Genomic DNA, 21,880 nt, shown 5'->3' on the forward strand with positions numbered 1-21,880 from the left:
GCTGTCCATTCACACAGTACTGAGAAGTTGGTTCTATACTATAATAGAAATTAACAAAAATGATTAAAATTAATAAAAAAATTATATGATTCCATGTTCATAATCCATACCCTACACACATTCTTTACAACTTGCTATGCAATTTCTTCTTGCATTCCCATCAAACGGAAACAGACAGGTATGTTTATCCTGGGACTGTAGTACTTAGTAGATATACACGTATACTTAATACTATTCTCTGTATGCTAACCCGGAGCCTTATTCCTGTGAAGACAGTTTACTATTATATTGTTTGTTCCATAAAAGTCATTGGTCTGCTTGTGCTTTCACAACAATGTTTTAGCTTGGTTTTCTGAGAAAAAGGAGACCTGCATAATTATCTGCAACTTTTGACCTCCTAGCACTCCCTCAGCAGCTTTTAAACCCATTAGCAAATTTCAGCTGGCTCTAAAAGGAGAGATGTCTTAAAAATAAGTTTGCATTTGTGACACTGAATGGGCAGACACCCCCAAATCAGTGCCCTCACGCCAGGGAGAAATCAGCACGAACTCAGCTCACACGGGAAGCCTGGAACAATTCACATCACACATTGCCTCTTTTCAAATTGGCAGTTAGGAGTTATGAGGATTGTATGCACGTATGCAGGTGTAAAGAGATATGAAGGGGGAACTGTGGGTATCGTTGAGAAAAGACTGAAGTCAAAAAAAAGGGAAGGAGAGCTAAGGTTACTGCAGCTAAAGGATTTTTGTAAAGTGGCAGTAGAAATAAGTCCTTAAACTAGAATTCTTTGTGATGGTCAAGAAGAATTTTATTTGCTAACTGCATTTTATATACTGTCAACATGCAAACAGGCATTTTGTTAAACCTTCAACCTCTTGAAAATGGCTGTTCAGAGTCTGCTATGTGAAATTTAACACAGTAAACATATACACTTCAGTTTTTGAAAGTCCTAGAAGCATCACCCGTTTTTCCAGCCCACAAAACCAAGTCAGTGCTTCCCAATATAAACAAAAATACATATGGAATTCAGAGACATCCACAGTCAAAAGAGCACACCAATTGATTAATATTTGGCCACAACATCACTTGGCAAGAGAAAGACACACAAGGATCATAAGTAAAGGACAGGTATAATTCATAGTTCTAAGGTCAACCTGCTTCACGTGGAAGAGCTTAAACAAATTATAACAAAGCACACGGCAAAACACTGGGACAACTTCAATAGGGTTCTCCATAACCTCAACCTTCCACAACCTACCTTCCTGCTGCATATGACACAATCTCACAGTAACGTCTGCCAAAAGAAAACTGCCTATCTAACCTCATTCGTTTGACAGCTTTCAAATCAGCCATTCCTGCACAGTATGTGAGACACTGCCAAACTCTGAGGAGATCCTTGACCACTTGTAATTGGTACTGAGAGAATTAATGAGGATTCCAGTTCGGGATTATCACTTTTGTGAGAGAAGGCTTAAAGTGCCTGGGATTTGCCAGCCTTCCCCAAATTGTTCTTCAGAGACAAGTTCTGAAGAATATAGATGCTGCTGCTGCTCAAACAACAATAAGCAATACTTTTTTGTCAAGCCACAGAACATCTGGATGATACTAAACAACACTGGACATGCAGATCAAAAAGACTGATATACACAAAGCAGATCGCCTCATAAACTTTAAGAAGAATGATGTACAAACCTAAACAAGAACCACCAGCTTCCTCAGAACGCTCAGACGACGTGCATTAAGGAAAGCACACAAAGCTTTAAAAAGTCTGTTCTGAGAGAATTTGTGCCAGGCATTTTGCCAAAGGATAGATCATTAATGGTTTCAATGATCTCCCTTTGGAGAGGGGGCTGCCAAGACAAATCCTCTTAGTTATACTAGAAAGGTTAAGTGAGGTCAAAGTCCCACCTCTCCCCAGCTGCAGGCACTTCACCAGTTTGATAATTTTGATAAAGAAATAAACAAATGCTTTAGGTGTTTACATTTAATTAGTCTGATGCCAGCAGAGTTTCTAATAACCAGTATTATACTTAGGTTTGTGTCTGCTTTTATTAGCTCTCTTAACAGCCGACCAGCTCTGTCACCCTAGTGGAATAATCTATTTTGCGCAAGTCAAGGCTGTTTGAGACCTCTGGGCTATGTGTACACTGACAGCACGGCTGGCCACTTTCAGCTCCTCCAGCAAGACAGTAAAATAAAGGGGACACCAGATGTACCTGAATCTCCAGGCAGTTTTCTGTATCCCTTTAGGTTAAGGTAGACAAGAGAGCCTGTTTATTTTCTTCAGAAGGTGTAAGAAATAGTTGCGCTTGGTAACACACTTTGAAAGCCACAGACAGCAGCGTGGACAATACCTCAAGGATATTATTTACCTTCCAAAGCAAAGTGTCAAACATTCACCTGTTACCTAAACTTTTCTACAGGCAGGAAGCAAGAATTAGTCATCTTTCAAGAATAATAGTTCTACAGTTGATCTTTATGCCAGCAGTCATAATGATTCGATTTAATTTTCAGTTATAACATTGAGTATCCTATCAAAATAGTTAGCTACAATGAGTACTGAAAGCCATTGATTCAAACACTTTCTCCACAGTGCAATATTCCCATTTTGAGATTAAGTTGCTTTGCCTTACTAATTTAATGGAAGGACTGTAGAAGAAACACATTCAAAAGAAATCCAGAACTTCTGAACGTAAAACCCCACAACGTTAACAGAAGGGTCACCAGTTTCTCTCAAAGAACCAGTAACAAACAGTACATCAATAGTCTGCAATAATCTTGGATAATTTTGCTAACATTTTAGTGAAAGCTCTCTTTGAAATTTAAGTATTTTCTACTCTCATCATCACTACGTGGTAAACTGGCAGACTACAGATATAATCAATGCAATCTAATAAAATATAGTAGTTTTGTATTTATTAACCTAGCATTAAAAAAACCCCACCACTGATTACAGACCGACTTCTCCAAGGTCCCACAGCCTCTCGATACATGACTACAACTAAAAGCAGGTAGTCATATTGAAGCTTTCCGTGTTCATCAAGGATTTCAGGTCTGCTGCACTCTAAGACTGCTCAACAGCTCTGACCATACCACCCGCAGTAACAACTCCCCTGAAACAAGCAAAGCATGTACAAATATCCCTCTGCAGAAAAAAAAGCTAAATAATCCCCCTGACCAAAACTTTGAAAAAACACCCAAGCAGGTTGCTTTTTATGAAAGCACCTTTCCCTACCCCAAAACATCTAAGAAAGAGAAGACTATAACAGAACATCTGGACGACCACTTTGCTCCATTAGTAGCAAACTCTGCTTATGTTTTGACATTTTGTGTTGCTTTACTGTACACACACCTCAACTTTTTTTTTTTTTGCAGAAGTTGTGCTCACTATAGGACAGTCTTCTGATTTTGAAGAAAACACATTTGCACTGAAAAGATACAAGAATTCTCTTCCATGCAACATACACACTTTCTGAAATAAAGAATCCCGGCAAACAGTAAAGTCTGAGCAAAGAGGGTATAATGAAGTACTAAGAAAATTATGTTTTTAAGTTAGAAAGATTTTACACAAGGTTAAAATAATCAAGTTTCTGATATGACAATTATTATTTCTCTGAGTTCATTTACAGTCTTGCATCAGTTTACTCCATTAAATATTCATTTATCAGCTATGCTTACTGATGCTTTGCTGGCTTCTTTCCTCTCATGCACTTCTTCCAAGCACAGAAGAATGTGGCAAAAATAGAGTTACCCTTTTATGGATCATGCATCCTCAGGCTGTTGGGAACTTCTTTCTGGACCTTGCCAATTATTAGTAGCAGTTAGGTGATCTCCACTGTGCCATGGCAGTGACAAATACATATTTAAAGCAATTAAAACAGATAACATTTATAACAATCTGGTAAAGGACAAAATGAACATACATTATACCTCTGTTAGGTTCTTCCTCTGATTCTATGGTAGCTTACTCTGCCTTTCTCATATGTAGGCTGTAGTTCTACAGAGTACCTACCTCAGAATAAGAGTCCTAAGGGGACTCCAGACAGATTTATATAACTGCTGGAAACTCAGCTTTGTTACAAGTGGGTTTGATTATTTTTTGTAACACATACTATTATAATTGGAAATAGAGTGGTACTGGGTAGCACTGATTTTGACATTTTAAAGAGGCAATCTTTGCTCAACTTACTCTTGAAGAATTTACCAAAATACATGCCTTATGACACATGTACCCCTTAGTAAGTACTCTGAGTATTAGATCTGTATTTGTATGTAATTAGAGTAAGGCTTAACAAATGTGTAACCGAATCGTACTTCCACATAAAAATAAGAAATTAACTTTGAGAGGGACATGAACATATTGACACTATTTTTAGATGAGCAGGTAAGACCTGTAATTAAAGCTTGATCTTTGCCTAAGAAAACATCTGTTTTCTTCACTGTGTAATTAGTAAAATTAATGAATTCCAATCCATCCACACAAATGATTTTTTTAACTCTGAAATCAATCACTCTAAAACCCAAGATGCTTTCCATCTACACAAATTTACCAATAAGTGATACTGTAGATCAGGTTCAAATTATGAATGTAATTTTCTTCATAGCTATGTTTGGAACATTTGCTAACCCTCTCCCTCTATTCTGCCAAAGTCAACATTGATAATATAAACAAAACAGGTTTGTGCATTAAGAAATTTGATATGGCTACATACTAGATTAAGCTTCTCATACATAATTCTTGCCAGAAAAGTGACTAAAAGATCACATTGTTTACCTGGATCAGGACAGGAAATATGTTTATTGGTAGATTTTTAAAAAATTAAGACTATCCTTCTCTGACACATTTTATTATATACAGAGCAGGGAATTGCTGAACAGTGAACGCAATTTCACAACACAGATTAGCAGATCAATCATTAGAGAAAGCGATGAAAAATTTCTTTTAAAATATTTTCTTCTTAACAAAGGTGTTACTTTTAGGAACATGAAGTAGCAGATGACCACACTTGAAGAGGTCAGCCTTGGATAACTGCAGACACAACAAATAATGGGAAACATACAGTATGCTTTAGTGATCTCCAGTACTATCATTGTCCTGCTGCTATAAAGGGACAACAAAAGGAGGCTTCTGTCATACACGGTATGGTCACAGCTGGATTCTAACTCAAAAGGGCAATTCTGATTGTCCATACTACAAACCTTTGGCCAAAACCTATGTATCCGTTCATTTGCGATAGCCTCTTCAATCTTCCTCTTTGCATCAGGGAGATGTGCAGGAGAAAACCAACTAACAATCTCGTAAGTACTTGTTTTATGAATCTGGCCCTCAGTCAAGAAGTTGCAGTGAAAAGTCTTTTAATCACCTTCTGATCAGAATTTACTGGATTGTATCTAAGTTCAAGGGTATTAAAATGTGCAAAGGAGACTATGAAAAAATGGCTAGGTTATAGATTTTAACTTCTTAACTAGAAAATTGACTCAATATAGATTTTCTAATTTACAATGAATCAAAAGAAAAAACATTAGACCATAGCAAAAGTGGCACAAATGTATCAAAAAGCAAATGAATAAACATTTGAAGAGATTTATTATTAGAAATTGTAATAAATTTTGGAAAGATGAATCGATTTTAGTTAAAAGGTATAACTGACAATTTATTGGGCGGGAAGATGTATTATTTTCCAATTGTTATCCACCTACAGTAAAACTGATTTGTGTCCTATTGTATTTTATGGAAAAGGAGAGAGCAACTTTCAGTGATTTAGATTAAATGTATTAATCATAACCAGGCACTGTGAACTATATATCTACTATTAAAGAAGATTTTTGACATTTAATTCTGTAGCAATATTTTGGCTCTGTACCACTCTTCCTAAATCCAATTCCTGCTACAGTTGGCAGATTTCTCCCTTTTAATTTTATGGGGCTTAAAGTAGCATTTAACCACCCATGCGGTAAATAATGCAGGATTAGAAATATTTAGTGTTTTGTTTCCCTTTGAAGAGTACTAATCCATCAACCCCCAAATATTTTTAAAACATTTTCCACATTCTAGTAATATTTAATGTAAGATGCAGTAAAACATCCTATGTAAATGAAGTTGTTTTCCTGAAATAAGAAAAATCACATCAAACCCTAAAGAAAATATACATATACATCACTGATACAGGGGAATTCATTTTATAAAGATATCAGTTTGTGTACAAAGAAAACTTTAATAAATCTTTCAAAGTTTTAAAATATTATATACAATGCGACTATTACATAGTTTCTTCTCAACAATGACAAAATATAGTTAAGTGTTCCATTCTCCTGAACAAAGGATAACAATATATTTTGAAATATTTCTGCCCAACTTAACATTGAAATGCTAGCTTTTATTTATGCAAATCACGCCTCATTTTTATGCAGTCATTTCCCATCTTTTGGTTAAATGCTACATTTTACTGCATGGGAAAGCTGCCTTATGGTAACTTCTAACAGGCAAAGTTATTCTACGTACTGCAACTTGTCTTAATTTACCTTAGACCTACACCAATGATTAGATTCCAGAGTTTAAAAAAAAAACAAACAAAAGAGAAAGTAGTATGGCAACAAAATCTCAATCACCATATGCATGCTTTCTTTTTCAAAGCATAACAGCATGACATAAAACAGGAAAAAGGTTTCTTTTTCTCCAGTTTGACTCTATTGTATAGAGAATAAAAATGCAATCTACGGTAGGCCTACTGTATCTACCTGTTTATGTCTTTGTAAAATAAGTCTTTTAGAACTAAGAAATCAAACAGGAAGGGGTCAGGGAGAAGGGAAAACGGGACACATTTTACCTAATGCTCTTTACAGTGAATTTCACAAGTGTTTAAAAAAATATACATCTATAGCAGGACAGTTCCAACAGAGTTTGCCCATCAGCTAGCAATAAGAAATGACTGCCTAAATAAACAATTTATCCTCTGAACTGAGGATAAGTTTATTGCTTGACCTTTAAAACCATAATCTGCAGGAGTGCTAAGTCAAGGCTGAGAAACAACAGAATAAGTTACTCATACTTGTGAATGCAGGTTTTAAAATCACCTGTCAAATGAGGAACTACCTGAAGTTAATAGTGAGAAAAGAAAAAACAAATCACAACAAAAATCAGATCATCAGAAGCAAGTAAGAGTTTGCGAAATCAAATTGCAAGCGGCTGAGTTTTTGAACAGTTATCAAAACTGTTGGACTGAAAGGGTTCACTTGATCAATTATAATAGGTTACGCTTCACTTGGAAAAGAAACTAAAAAAACAGCTGCTGTGTCCTAACTGAAGGGACAGTAATTAAAAAGCAAGGACCAACACTATCCTGAACCACTCCAGCTGGAAGTGCTGATGTTAACAAACCTTTTCTTGTTGTCCTCTTTATTGGACAAATGGTTTAAGTATACACAAAACAAAGATTACTACGCTTTTTAAAAGATCAGACCAACATTACATGTAGGGTTTTCCACAACATCAAGAGATCACTAAACAGAGGAGCTCTGAATTTTCCTGCGCCTCACCTTGCAACTCAGTGGTATTAATTTACTGATTACCTTCAGGAAATGACCTTTCCAATCTAGGATTGCTTATTACCACTTAAAGTTAGCATTAGAGTCTCTGATATTGGATAAATATGTTTAAGAAGGTATTCACTCCTGCAACTCATTCAAGATCCCTCAGAAACACACTAAAGTCTACAGATCTGTAAAGAAAAGGGTCTCTTCTGCATTCAGTTACATGTTTATTCGCTGTAAATACCAGGTGACAACTACCAGAAGGGACAGTCCCTGAGAAGTTTTGAGTACTTTCTTCACTCCTCAAAACTACATTCTCAATATGCACATTTGATTTTCTTATTTCAAGAAACAAAATGGTAGCGAACATGTCATTTTCCAGCTAAGTCACAGGTAAATTCAGCTACAACCACTGTGGTTCACTCTACTTCTTTAAGGTTATTTTTAACAGGATATAGAACATCGTCTTTACATCTAACTAAAGTCACAGCAATCAAACAGAATGGCAGGGAAGTACCTCTTCATTCCTGTATCATATCTCACATTACAAAAGCAGCAGAGTAATTTTCTTGGGCGATTCAATTTCCATACAATGGATCATGTGTGTTTGCTACTTTATTTTCTGTGCTGTATTTGGAAGTTATTTGATACATGCATCTCCATGACAAATTGCTGGAGAGGACACTAAACATCCACTTTAATTCACTATTTTTACAGCTGCCTCTTACTCTGTGTACCAGCCATATAACTCAGACTGTATATGGCAAAAAAACACCCAACATTTTAAGTTGCAGTTTGTATTTTTGCTTTTGTTATAAATCAAACAAGACTAAAACATTTTAATTCCGCATCTTTGCCTTATAGAAAATATTTGAATGATAAGCTGCTAAATGATATTGATCACTTTTCAGACGAGGTTTTTTTAGTATGTATTACATAAAGCTAGAACAGAGCTAGTGAATAAATGAGTGCATCTGAGCATAAATTGTGTATCTCAGAACAAGTCTGGAAGGTTACTATCAATAGGCTTAATCTAGGTGTCTAGAGAGAGGCAGAGTACTTCTACTAGATATCTAAAGTGCCATTGTTTTCCCTATAGATGTCCACTGTATGAAATGCAACTGAAAAAACATATGGACTGTTTTCAAGGTGTTCTATCAGTAGCCCTCATTCTCCCACACCACCTATTGTAGGCAAAAAGACAAAGTTTCCTATGGAGTGGAAAACCTACCTATGTGAATGAGTTACTATAGTTTGAATTAGGAAGAAAATTTGACCAGTTTAGGAGTTGTACCTCATCTTGTACTTGCTTTCAGTTAAAAAATGCTAAACAATGTGTTAACTGAAATCACTGTCATGATTTACTTGACATTTATGATCTTACTACAGCATAAATGAGATGTTGCTCATCAGCTAAGCCACGGTATCTGTGCATGTGTTCCTTGCCTACTACACATATACCGTTTTGTCTATTCTCGGCATTAAATGATCAACTCCCCAGTAAAACACAATACAAGGAAACACAACTCCTAAGTTGACTCTGGATACAAGATGCTGTTTTACCATTAATGCTTTAAAACACTGCTATTGAGGCATTAAGAAGTTTCTGGAAGAGACATAACTGAGTGAAATTTTTGCAGGAAAAGATGCTAAACCAAACCATATTTAAAGACAAATTCTTTCCATTAGAATTGCACTAAAACATAAAATATCAAAGAACCAATATGGACTTAGGAAGTCAAAGCAAGTAAATTCCAAATGTCTCCAGACGAAACATTTCTTGCAGCCAGACACCAGAAAGGGGGATTTCTTTGTGAGAAGCAGCAGAAAAAAAGAGGAATAATTATGCTGCCTCCTAATTTGGAGTCAGACATTTTTAAAATCATTATTATCTGTAAGGAGTGCTGTAAAACTGTATTAAATCTGTTTTCAAGACAGACACTAACTGAAGAATAAAAGGGATATCATTATGCTATTTGCCCTGGTTTAAAAGTAAACTTAAGTGAAATTGTAGATGACTATCATTTGAGCAGTTGGGTTAAGGTGAATTACAAGGAATACTGCTGAAAACTAACAGTTCGCAGCACTTGTCACCATGAATAAACCACAAGAGGCATTTAAAAAACAAACAGCACATTTGGCATTTCTGAGACTAATGCTGGAGGGTAATTATTTTGCTGAAGTGGAATGCTGTTTTTGACACTATACTTGAAATGAGACTCCAAGAAAAGAAACTAAGTCCCCACATTCACTTTAGAAGACAGAAGTTAATCTTTGATATTTTAATGGTATGCTTTGATTGTCCCAGCAGGTGAAACGTACCAAGAAAAACCATTGCCAGCTCTGTCGCACAGAGTATCTGTTTCGGTATTCATACCTACAAGATAGCTTCCTTTTGTTGATAAAGTACAATTGTTACCTCTAAGCTATTAATTGCTCGATGTATTTAAACTATTTTGTTTTCTTGACAGGCATACATTTCATAAGAACAAAACTAGGCCACAATTCAAGACTATACATTCTAATTTACAAGATAAGTGATATAGAAGAAAAGAATAAAACAAACATGCTCACCTTCACCAGTTAGTGCCTTTACAACTATTACAAACCAGCTGAGGATTTCTCTAGCTATTTTAATTATGACAGAGGAATTTTACACTTAGGTAACAGAACTAACAACAAAACTGAACAACCTTAAATTTGTTGAAATCTAAACGCTTGATGTTTGAGTTACCTGCAACTCCATTCTGGCAAATAAACTGCAGCTTTGAATGCGACAAAAATGCTGTGTATTATTTGTGCCTGTTTAGTGGTTTGATGACACCAAGATGATCACAGATTTTCATGAGATAATTACAAGTGACACAAAAATCACTGTCAGTTAAAAAACACAGGTAGTAAGGTAGACTTTATTAAACCATGCAGATCTCATAAATGATAAGTAGAATTCAAAATACTTTGGAAAAATGACAACTATACTGACAAAACTGATCTACTCATTCTAATGCTCTGCCTTGAACGATCACAAGATTTAACTGTGCCTTAATATAGGTATCACCATTGGTGACACCAGTGATGGGAACCACTTTGAGAAATACTGACCTACTATGAAACATGGTACAGTTATAATTATGATTCTTTTGATGAGTAAGTATGCTAGGCTATTACTAAAGTCACTAAGAAACTTTCACTCTTCCATCGGGTGCTTACCATGGCAGGGGAAAACAACTTACATTAAGCTTGCATCAGTGTAAGTGAAAGCTTCAGCAAAAAAGCACTTGAAAATTAATTTGTGGAAGAAAGAACCTCTTACTATGCAAAATACACAGCAGGTGTAAGAACCGTAAGCAGTTCCCAAAAAAAGATTAGATACATGGAGTTAAGAACATCACGGAGAACTCATCATCCCCAATATTTACATCCCATTTTTGAAACTTACATTGTTTATAATGGGGTTTTGAAATCTGACAGAGGCATTTCCCCCCCCTTTGTTTTCTCATAAAATAAAGCTATTTCAACATGACTAAGTTCTGAAGTCTAGAAGAGTGTCATTTGACTCATTGCTTGGGAAAATTGTAGCATTTTTGCCAATAGTGACAGAACACTGGAAGAATCAAAGGTGGAGCCTAAACTGCCATCACAGCAGCAGCTCCTCTGCTGACAACCTGCATTTTTCTGTCTGAAAAAAACATACCTGCAGGAAGCACACCAGTACAGGAGTCCACCCACTCCTCATGGAAATTGTAAAACTAAGGTTACTGAGTTAAGTTGAGCAAGGATTAAAACAGCATGACTTATTCACTACATTTTGCATAAGCAGATATAAATTTAAGACAATTACAAACAAGGAAAAGTTTTAAAATATAAAAGCACAGCAAGAAATGCTTTAAATAGCTGAAAATATTTTTGATGATGGGAAATCTTCATAAAACCCCCATTACAAAAAACCCCAAAGCCCCTACCCTCCCACCCACTTAAAGGAAAATTAATTCACAGCTTTAGCAGCGTAAGGTTTCAAAATGCCATCCTCAGACAGAGTCCTAATATTCCTGATCTTGAACAAGTGAAAGTCTGGAATGCAACAAGAGTTTAGTTTTGTTATCAGACATCATCTCATACCACTCACATTTCCACAGAGTTTGACCTAAAGACCATTGCTCCAAACAACAAGTCTCATTAACTGAATAATTACAACCCCACAAGTAAGTTATTTCATGCACCTCGCTGAAACAGAATTGTTTCATCTGACTGTAGGCCACACATCCAGCGTAAAAGAATTCTCCACAACACCAAATCAACTTTAACGTGAGAAGCAGTGTTTTTCCAAAAATTGCAGAGCATCCATAAAGAGGCTTCTGACCAATACTATAAAAACAACATCCAACTTACTCTTCAAGGATACATTCCTTAGACCTGTAACAAGGTTTCTTATCTGATACCATTTCACTCAATTTCCAGAATATTTTGACAATAAGAAAAAGATTCATTAAAACACCTGGCTGTTTCTTCAGTTAGAAAGAACTTAAACAGAAATGTTTGATTTGATTTTACATTTTGAAAGCAGTTAACAAAAAGCATGAGTTCTCAACACATCTTTTCTCTTCACATCAATAGAATAGCAGTTATCTGACAACAACTTTTTTGAGAAAAGCTCTTATCTTTCAACTTTTGAAAGAGAGTCACAGGATTTGACAGAGATACCCAGACACCTTCAGATAACAGGTCTTGGAAATGTCACTTTCATTCTTTACGTACTTTTTGAATAATTACAACTATGTAGAGTTAAGCTCAATAGTACAGTTCTGCAAAAAGAAAAAATCCATCATAGGAGTGCAAGACTTAAAATAGGCTGTCTTTAACATCACGAATCAAAACCCATGACCTAAAGGTGATGGATGGAAAAACTGGCAGAGTCAAAAGAAAGCATTCTTTTTATTGGTCATGTTTTTTGCATTTAAGTCCAGTGAAATCACTTCCCAGTGTCTAGCCCAGACAAGGAATCCAGGCAGGAAGAGATGACACGTAAGAGTCCTCAGACAAAACTCTACAATGTCTCTCCCTGTCTCAGAGAAGGAACAGTATCTAGAACTACACAAGGAACAGCTAAGACAGCAGCACTGATTTTTAAAACCTTCGCTTATTTGTATGGAGGAGTCGTAAACAAAAGTGAAATTTTTCAGTCATTGAGTACTAAGTTGGCAAAACATCTTGAAAGAAATGAAAAAGCAGCCACATTCTATTTTCACTAACTATAATTAACTTTTTTTTTTAATTAGGGCTTTTGTGATCTCCCCAGGAATTCACGTGAAAAAAGCATGGTGGCCTTAATCATGGAAGGTAAAGAGTTTATCTAGTATTCTACATCATAGAAATGAACCTTCACACTTCCAGTGAATCTAAAATGTTAGATTTCTGATTTTATTCTGCTAAATACCAAAGTTTCATATGTAACTTGTTGGAAAGGACACAGATATAGTAGTATACAAATGACATGGAAGTCTATAAACACATATAGAAAAAAGACTGGACAAAAAAGCATTCCTTCTAAGAAATCAGCATTTCATTCACAGAACACTACTACTAAATTGTAGAACTTTTGCCTAACATAAATGACTGCAGGGGTTGGGAACAGTTGATCAGGTCATATAAAACTGCAGAATTCAACCAAGCGCAGTAAGATTTCATGCAATATACCTTATTAAAAGAGTACATTAAATACTGGTATGGTATAAAAGTACATGTATCATGTTTCTGATTATAATTATAAAGTTGCTAATAGCATCTTGACACAGGCAGGACCAAAAACATAGTGCATTAGAAAAACCACATGTTTTTCCTATTTCTTTTCAAATAAAAGTTCTGTTACAAATGATGCTGCCACAAAACAAAGCAATGCAGACATGACAAACCAGCAATATAATTGTACGCCAACATATGATTGACAAACTATTTAATTACGCATTCCATAAAAAATGTGCCTATCTTAAGTAAATTGGACAATCCAAAGTATATAGGCCAGTTGTGATGAACATATTTTTTCATTTCCTTGGTCAGCTTTTCCAGTTGTCATTTGCTGTATGAAAACTCATTCAACCTGCACATTGGATTAGGCAAGGATTTTCACAGTATTTGCATGCTAGGTTTTTACTTCTCTCTTGCTTGTCCAGTGTTGTATGATCATTAAAAAAGTGTTTTAACTCAAACGCAGTATACTTGATAACAGAAAGACTCATGAGTTTGTGCAAATTAAGCAACTCATCACTGAAATGCAGGAAAAACACCTGGACAGAATCTAAGTGCCAGCTGTGGCTGCTTCAAATGAAAGTTCACTAACTGGTCCACAAAGAACAGCATTTTTTCCTCTAATTCTCAACTACCACTGCTTCTAGAAACCGTGGTATAAAAGTGACGTAAGCTGGCAGTTTCCTTGGTATATATTAAGTAATATGCACATTCTTAGCCTGATGTTTCTCTTACAAGAAAACACCCAAATAGTTGGGCATTAAACACTTTTTGACAGAGGATGACACATCCTTAGACTGAACACAGGATATAATGCATGCCTTTTACGTAGTCTATCTCAGTAGGCAACTCCATTTTTTAATTTGTCTCCCTTTAAAGCCTGTGTAAAAGCAGCGATACAGACAGACTCCTCACTATTAAAAAAGAATTAAGTCACACCGCAACTCTGTTCAATGAGTTGAGTCTGCAGTGTTCTTTCCTCAGGATATTAATCTTTCTAAAAGCATTCTTGCTCTTCCTCACTGTTACCATTTAATAGCAGTAATTACTTCTTGTTCTGTGTTATCAGATGTCACAGGTATTAAATGACTTTTTTCTTTTGCTCATTGGATTGAAGTATCTAAAAAAGATTTTCTTTAAGAAGCAATCACTGACAAAGGAAGCACATGAGCTCTGGCTTATATAGCCACATTTGCAAAGACAGATGCAGCAGATGCGACCACAAACATAAATAGTCATTAAGAAGGTCAGAAAACTGCATCTGAAGAGCCAGCTACACATCCACATTCTATATCTGCACTCCCACCTAAACACAGTGGCTTAGAAGGTACATGCACATGTCAACCCTGTTTCACAACACTATGTAAATGATATATTTAATAACTGCAGGTAACCGAATTATCAGCCTTTAGTAGATTGCCTTGCATTTTTGTTATACAGGGAACTATGATCCCATCTTTATATATGAGATATCCTGACTGGAAGACAAAATGGGCTCCTAAGGACAATCCAGAAAGCGTAGCAGAAAATAAACATTAGGATTTTTTATTATATACACGCATTCACAGTATATCTTCATCAATTGAAATTTAATCACCTTTTTACAATTTAGAGGAAAAGGCAGTTTTTAGGGTAGTTAAGCCATGTATCATCAATACCATGAAGCCAACCTATCAGTTATAATAGCTCCTATAAAATACCAGAGTGAAATTGCAATAAGCCTAGAAAATGGGCTACAAATCCCAGATATGCTCAGGCAAGCACTGAACCAAAAATAAAAATAGGTAGATAGGAAACCAAGAACTAGATAGCATTCATCTAATTCACGACCACTAGCAGCAGAGATCACAGGCCAAGGTTTTAAAGTATCTTATTCGGCTCCAAATGGCAATTATTGGACAGGGACTTCAATTACAGAAACCTTCCCTCTTCAAAATGAGTTAAATTTCTAACAGTTCCTTTCTGTTCTCTCCGCATATAATAGCTCTTGCGTTTCTCAGAAGCACCTTATTTTGTTTAGGCAAATTAAAATTTGAAAACATTTAACGTTCTCAATAAAGAACATCAATGTTGTAGTATTTATCATGCTGGAATATGTTTATTATACACTGATATGATTCTCTCACATTATCCTCTTCTGAACACTATTCTGATAGGAAAGGAATAGAATGCACTACAATCAATACATCTTAACATTTTAAAGCATCAAGTCTCTCTTCTCATGCCCTCCTCCAAAGAACAAATTCTTAAAAATTCATTAGAATCTTATTTTAGGAAAAAAAGCTATGGGAAAATGCAATTAGATTGTACAAAAATGCAAGGACAGTTGGATTTTTTTCCTTCACTGATAAGCATTGCTCCTAGAGCTGAAGGCACTAAAACCCCCCAAACATCTCTCATTTGTAGTCACAGCCTTAGAACAGACTCAGTTCAAAGGAATGCATCATAATATAATACTTTCAGCATCAGAAAAACTTAAAATAACTTTGATTTTCATTGTAAAAAGGAGAAAAACATGCATTCATACAGACATAAGATATATATCGAAAATGTTAAATAATGCCCTCCCCCAAAAACTCTCCCTTCACTCAGTTCAAAATAAGCACTGAGAAACAGTACCAGACTGTTTCTGCCATTCAGGTACACACAAATATTGCATTACAATAGTACTGCAGTGGGAATAGTTTAACTATTAAAAAAGCAAACACAATATCAGGCAGCAGTGGCACTGTAGCCTTACTGTTCCATTACTGATCTACAACATTAGGAAACAAGAATGAGAGGAATATTTTTTTTTTAAAAAAAACCAACCTCTAAGAACTGTGCACATTAGCTTACACAAATAAAAGCACCTACCAATGCATTCTGATTTCCCGAAGCCTTTTTTATGTTTCTTGCTGGCATTCCATGAAGATGACTAAATCTACTCTGGAAACCTACAAAAAGGAAGTACAAATTGATTTAAGAATATTTGCTATACCATATAACCAATAAAATTCACCATTACATACCAATCTATTCATCTGACTTCAATTAAACAAAAACATCTTAATATTGTCAAGCATTGCACTGGTGGAAACAAAGAGCACAGAATGGGAAAAGTGAGAGGAAAGGTAAGTCGTCATGAAAATGAACGTTTCCATAGATATTCTTACTGCCATCCTGGTTCTATGCACAGTTGGCTGCATAAGCAGAACACACTGAACTACAGTAAGAAAGTGATTTTTGCATCATTTACAACTTCATTAGTACTAGAAAATGTTACACCTGGTGAATATGGAGAGACCAAGTCCTCAGAAACAATTCCAAGCATCTGGAAAATAAGCCTCACAAAAGAATTCAATACATTTAGTGTGCAGAGTAGATTAAAAGTGATTTGACCACTGCTCACATAAAAGATTTGTATTTGAATGAGAAAGGAGATCCTTGAGGCAGCGGGAAGGTACAACAAAATTTTTTGGCAGCAGAGGTCTGACAACTTCAATCTTTAGACAAGAGTGGGTTCCTAGCTGTAAATGCAATCTAATACTGGTACAACTTGCCATAGGACACACTGGATCCACAGTTGTTTAAAATATTTTAAAGAAAAAAAAATTGGTATTTTTTAAGTTACTATCTCAATCCTTGTTCTAAAGGAACCCTTCCCTCTTCTCTACAAACAACATGGCCCGACTAAAGCAGAGTAGATGGTCACACTAGTCTTTCCAGACTTCGAATTAATAAACTTCTGTAGAATTCTAAATATTATCACAGAAGCCAGGAACAAAAGGGAATCTAAAGATTCACTTTAAATAACATTTAATAATTCTCAATGCAAACATCAAAATAACAAATATAAGAGTAGGCTATCAAAATGAGCCATGTTTTACACTTTCTGACTTTTCTAATAATTGACTTTTAGAATTATTTCTCTCTAATGATACCTTAAAACATAAATAGTTCAAGGAAACAAACTGGTAACTCCAAGATCTTGCCAACATTTTACATACTTTGTACAATCCACACATATCTTTCTACTGTACCCAAGTGATTCTAAAATTTGCATCTGCTTGATTGCTACTTACCTCTCCTCCCCGAACGGGACATAAGAGGGAAAGTACCAGTTAAGATACTTTCAAAGACTGGATCAGGCAATTCTCTCTCCAGTTCTGCAGAGTCTTCTTGTTCCCACCATGGAATGACCCCCGTAATTCCACATGCTCCACCAGACTCATTTTCATGAAACCAATCACTCTGCTCATCATCACCTGTGTGAGGGCAGTATCCCCCCAAGCCCCCCAAAAAAGAGGGAGGAGCAGAGAAGATAAAAATCATATGTTACCATAAAAAACACTGACAGGACAATTATTTCTTTTGCTTTATAGCTGTGTAACAATTACTTGTACATAGCAGTTCTATTTGGAAAATGTTTCTCAATAGCATGACAAGTGCTGCCGTCAATGAAACTACATAAAATGTAATGTTTTAAAACCAATTTACAATAGTGAAAAAACAATAAGAAACTAGTTAATCCTTTGGCAATAACTGCGGGGAAATCCATTTAAGTTACTGCACTTTACATATTAACAAAAAACAAGCCTTAATCTCCTGCAGGGAATTAAAAGGTATAAAACTGTGAATCTAGTTCTTTGCAGCTGATAATGGTATATAATTAGCTTATTTCATGATTTGTATGGCTAGTAAAAGGGGAAAACAATCATGAACAGATGTGACTAAATGAAGTTAATCTGATTAAGTTCATTTAGAAATAAGTTTTGAAAAAGTTGATTTTAAATGAAAACTGACAGTATCATGTGATTGAGAATTATACTGCATTATACCACAAAGCTGGTCATTTTTACTGACAATACTTATAGATGTAATATTTAAATACCTAGATTTAAAGTCAAAAGTAAGACAAGACTGAAAATCTGATCTTAAGCTTAGCTCCTAAACACACTGGCAACTAAAAATAAATTGTTATGTTTGCTTTAAAACATGTTCTTTTATACAAATCAGGTATAGAAGATTAGAAAATATTTTCATAAGACATGGCAAATTTCCTTTCTTACACCCAAAAACTACATTTCAAAGTATGTGCTGTATACTTTAATTCTACTTCACAGTAGCCAAACCATGCCTCACTATTTCTGCATATAAATTATTTGGCATTTCAGTTTTTAATTAGGCAAACCTAAGAAAGACACAAATGCAAGATTTTAGACAATTTCCAAGAACAAAAAAAAAAAAATGTAATATTTCATTGACACTCAGCTCCACAATGGGAATATACAAATAATGAAAACGCAAGCCAAAATTTGAGGGAAAATAAAATTCAACACACTTTTTCCAAATAAATTGTTGCAATGAAAAGAATACTTCAAGACTGAGCACAAGTGAAAATGGGTGTAAACATTCATCAGGACAAGCACTTCAAGAAAAAACAGAATAATTAAGGCCTCTCACTGGTCACTTGCATGTGAAATGTGATCTTTACATCTTTAATGATCACTACTAAACGATCCCTACATCTTTAAGAATCACTCCTAGACAACAGGAACTTTTAGATAGAGGAAGGGGAAAACAGAGGTGGACAGAGATATATAGGTCCAAATAAGATTTAAGTTTCTTTGCGTTCCTGGAGCATTTCAGATTAGTCTCCATATTTATTCTAATCCTCATTTACTGTTACGACATTTCAAAGGTGTTCACCATTAATTCTAGCCTCGTTTCATTACTTATGGTTTCTTTGGAGGATGTCTAAGAGTACTGAACAGAGACAATGGTGGTGTTGGTGGAGGGAGAATCACACCTTTTCATTAGATTCATTAGTCTCTGAACTCCTTTGTTTTGATCTTCCAAACTTTTATGTAGACACACTTTGAATAATTTGTCATGAGATTCATCATAAGATGAACTCAAAAGAAGTCTTGTTACACATAATTCAGCTATGAATAATTCTGAAATTGGGTTTCACAATCAGGTCAAGGACAGAAGCCTATAAGAGGTATGCAATGCAGTCTTGGAAGAAAGCACTAGAATTTAAGACTGGGTTGGTGGACTGCAGGATAAGGCAGAGTGGCTATGGAAAGAAACTAGTATCTTCGCTATATGCCCAACAATGGTTCTTTGGGGGAAAATACAAAATTACTTTTCCTTTTTGTGCAATAGGAATATTAGTATGTTAAGCAACTATCCGTTAAGACATCTTACTTGTTACACTACTATACGCTTCCCTAAGCACTTGTGTTGCTTACTGCCAAAGGCAGACTTAAGATCTGAACCTCGTAGGCCTTTCCCACGTGACAGCGGAATCCAGGTATACCTGGTCTTTAGCTTCCTTGTCTGTGCACTTCAAACAACTCTGAATTCTTTTACTATTTTCAATCACATTATCACCTTGAGGCAAGCATAAACCTATTACTACTATTCTCATCCAGGTGAGAGCAGCCACAGGCATTTTGTTTAACAGCTGCTCCACCTTGAAGGGATTCAAAAGGAGTCCAGGAAGACCACTGCATTTAATCACTTCCCGACCTCATACGTATAGGCAACATACCAAACTCTTGAGCGGGGAGGTCCCTCTGTTAACCAAGTACTTGGATTTTATCCTACTTAATTTGCAGCTCTCAACAGGCAACACAGTATCCATACTGAATGGATTTAAGAGAATTAAAAATTCAAAGCAACATTTTTGACTTCAAAATACTTCAAAAGATTCACTACGCTGTCCTTTCCTCTTAGGAATGCTGATTCAGCACAGGGCTACAGCAAATGATCGTATTCTTCCAAGCTACAAGAAAGGCAAAACAACCTCCAGATCTCCAGAAACTGATCTCTGACCCCATGCATTCTCCTAGCCACAAATTTAAAATACAACAAACTTGTTTGTGGGTAATGCTAATGCTTCAAGGAATTACGTCAAAGCAATTTACATTCAATTATAACTGTACTGATCAGTACAAAAAAATAAAATTGATTTAAGGTTCAGAAATGACAACTTCAATACTAAAATTTCAAGATGCTTCAGTTCCTGGCTTTATTTTTCAGCTTTCCCCTCCACAAATTACTGTTTCCTTAATTTTCACTTATATTACTGAGTCTCTATATTTATCTAATTACCACTCCTTCATGTTAAATTACTTGCCTTCCTCTAAGAAGTTTCAAAAGTGATTTATGTGGGCTTCTTGTTTCTTTATGAACACAGATCCCATTTGCATCACCATCAGTTTCAATTTCAGAATACCTTCACCTAAATCTTATTTTGGCTAAAGCAGTGTAGGATTATAACAAACAGACCTTCTACTGCACACAAATAGATTTTTCTCCCTCTTCCTAGTTTTCTTTTATTTCGAAATGGCCAGACTACCCTTCATAGCAGTCACATATGGCGTACGCGTACTTGCTTGTAACAACCACAACCTACTTTGAGAGGCTACCATGAAAAGAGTTCAGCATCGGTGTCCTATAAACACCACTTGATATTGTGCTGCTCCATTATCCATTAACACATACACAGAGAACAACAGCACATGGACTGTAAATACCCTAGGATGCTAGTCTCATTTCCATGATCAGTGTACCTCTTTCTAAGTAAAAAAAAAAACCCCCACTGCTAACAGCTGTAATAATCATTTGGAGACATCTGAAGACTCACTATAACACATACAGGGAGTTTCAGGAAAGCAGAAGCTGAAGTTAGTCATCCACAGAGGCACACTGCATCTTGCTCTGTGTTCTACAGAGCTACCTTGGCAAAAGGGACAGCAGCACATCATTCAGACACCACGCAATTGAAGCGGCTAGTTGTTCTGATTCAAGCTTGGAAACTTCCCATGAAGGCCTCCTCCCACCCAATGTAATATCATATCCTGCTCCAGATTAGGAGGACTGTACATGTGTGTTGTTAATAAATTTGACCAAGGATATCACATGATCTTTGCTTTATGTTCACCTCTACCACTGTGATACACAGGCAATATTGAGGATTTCAACTATTCAGGTCATACACAACAACCTCATGTCATTTTTTTCACCTGCAAAGACTATAAACTAATTAGCCACAACAGTTCAAAACTGGTGTGATTACACTTTCTGAACTTTGTATTTGCAATGTACATTCCATTTCTTTTATCTACGGAGAATGACACCCTGACACCTGCAGCTACTGAGGCACTATACAAGGTCCAAATTAGTTTCTTGCTAGAGAAGACAAAAGAGTGGAATTCTCATATACTGAATCAGTAGTGGGTCATCTTCATAAAGGACACAGTAATGAATATATGCTTAATCATAAAATAATGAACAGCTATCTTTAAAAGCTTAGCTACATGCACAGTGGAACTCTGACATTCCTTGACCTTCTCCAATTTTAACTGTTTAACACTTTATTAATATAACTTTCCTTCCTACTTGCTTAGATCTTAAAGGACATTTCCAGTGCTGCATGTCATGATTTAAGAGGTCTCAAGTCAACTTTGAATTTCCCCAAGTCTACTAGTAGGTGTAGGTGGACTAGGAATGCAGAAAATGTTTTATTTGCCATACCCACACTATAAAATTCCTTAAAGATTATACTTGCAATTTGACTTCCCCCCCCCTCAAAAACAGCAATAATATCAACTAGTGT

General features: G+C 35.7%; 1 protein-coding gene across 2 annotated transcripts in view; it reads right to left on the reverse strand.

Annotated features, from left to right (window-relative positions):
* GPATCH2 (G-patch domain containing 2) overlaps positions 1–21,880 on the reverse strand; it is a 123,559-nt gene that overhangs the window by 83,631 nt on the left and 18,048 nt on the right. For both annotated transcript variants that reach the window (XM_054821994.1, XM_054821993.1), the window contains exons 4-5: positions 17,337–17,519; positions 16,129–16,208 (exon numbers count right to left, since the gene is read on the reverse strand). In XM_054821994.1, coding sequence (XP_054677969.1) covers positions 16,129–16,208; positions 17,337–17,519 — 263 coding nt within the window. The remainder of the gene's footprint in view (positions 1–16,128; positions 16,209–17,336; positions 17,520–21,880) is intronic.

The sequence above is a fragment of the Grus americana genome, chromosome 3 (genome assembly GCF_028858705.1).
Source record: "Grus americana isolate bGruAme1 chromosome 3, bGruAme1.mat, whole genome shotgun sequence".
Taxonomy (NCBI): Eukaryota; Metazoa; Chordata; class Aves; order Gruiformes; family Gruidae; genus Grus; species Grus americana.